The 1100-nt window shown below is 47.3% G+C and overlaps 1 protein-coding gene across 1 annotated transcript in view; it reads right to left on the bottom strand.

Annotated features, from left to right (window-relative positions):
• The window catches only part of Dnah6 (dynein axonemal heavy chain 6), a 195435-nt gene that overhangs the window by 7887 nt on the left and 186448 nt on the right, over positions 1 to 1100 (bottom strand). Inside the window, exon 72 of the mRNA XM_021190740.2 lies at positions 623 to 750. Within this exon, the coding sequence (XP_021046399.1) occupies positions 623 to 750 (128 nt within the window). The remainder of the gene's footprint in view (positions 1 to 622; positions 751 to 1100) is intronic.

Here is a 1100-nt window from a genome sequence, read left to right on the forward strand (position 1 = left end):
AGGGTATCTAATTGTGTGACTGGAGTTATAGATGGTTGTGAGATGCCACATAGGGTAGCTAGGTGCTGAGAAATGAACCCAGGTCCTCTGGAAGAAAAAAAAAAAAAAAAAAAAAAAAAAAAAGGAAACGAAAGAAAGAAAAGAAGAGAAAAAAAGAAAAGAAAAGAGAAAAAGCTCTTAGTCTTTGCGCAGGCGCTTAGGCCGCCGACCAATGATTCTCCAGGGATTATGAATGTATGCCACTACCTGAGGCTTTCTTCTCCCACGTCAGTTCTGGGGCTCACACTTTGGCACTTTACTGACTGAACTCATTCCTCAGCCCCAACTCACTCTTAACTGAATGCTGAGGTCCCAGAACATTTCAAGTAGGTTGATGGAATTCAAGATGTAAAGTATACTGCCGAGTGGCTTGAGGGTTTGGAATGTCATAACATCACACAGTCACTGTTAGAATAAGGGAACACAGACTCAACCATACACAGCCTGGGCCCGAGGACCCCAGTACAGCCAAATGGGAGCTTAGGGATGACGGGGTGGAGATGGATAAGCCCACTCGTGCTCTTAGAGCATTTTCTACAAGGCTGGGCTACCCAGCAGCAATGGCGGAGGTAAGCTTCCGTACGTGGATTAACTTCAGGAGATTGTTGAACCGGTCCACTTCCTGGCCAAGAACGGTGGTCAGAGAGTTCAGGCGTCCTTGAGGGTCCTTGACAAAAAGGGTTTCAGAAGCGCCCTCCATCTGCAGGGATTCTGTAACACACACAGTTGGCTGCTCAGACCACAGCGTATGTGAGTGCGGGTGCGTGCATGCCACGCCATGTCTGGGGGGGGGGTGGTGGACAGAGGACAACTCTGAGGAGTCCGTTCTCACCTTCCACCTTCCTGTGAGTTCTGGGGATTTAACATGAGTGCATCCCAGGGGAGTCAGACTTGCCAGGTGAGCACTCTATTTAGCCAGAGCTTAAATTTGACAACATTTTATTATTTATAAGTCTTTGATGATCTACCTGTGTTTACATAGAAGCAGTCACAATAAGGCTTCGATTAATGGCAGTCAGGGAAAATGTGTGTGTGTGTGTGTGTGTGTGTGTGTGTGTGTG

This window comes from Mus pahari, chromosome 2, assembly GCF_900095145.1.
Source record: "Mus pahari chromosome 2, PAHARI_EIJ_v1.1, whole genome shotgun sequence".
Taxonomy (NCBI): Eukaryota; Metazoa; Chordata; class Mammalia; order Rodentia; family Muridae; genus Mus; species Mus pahari.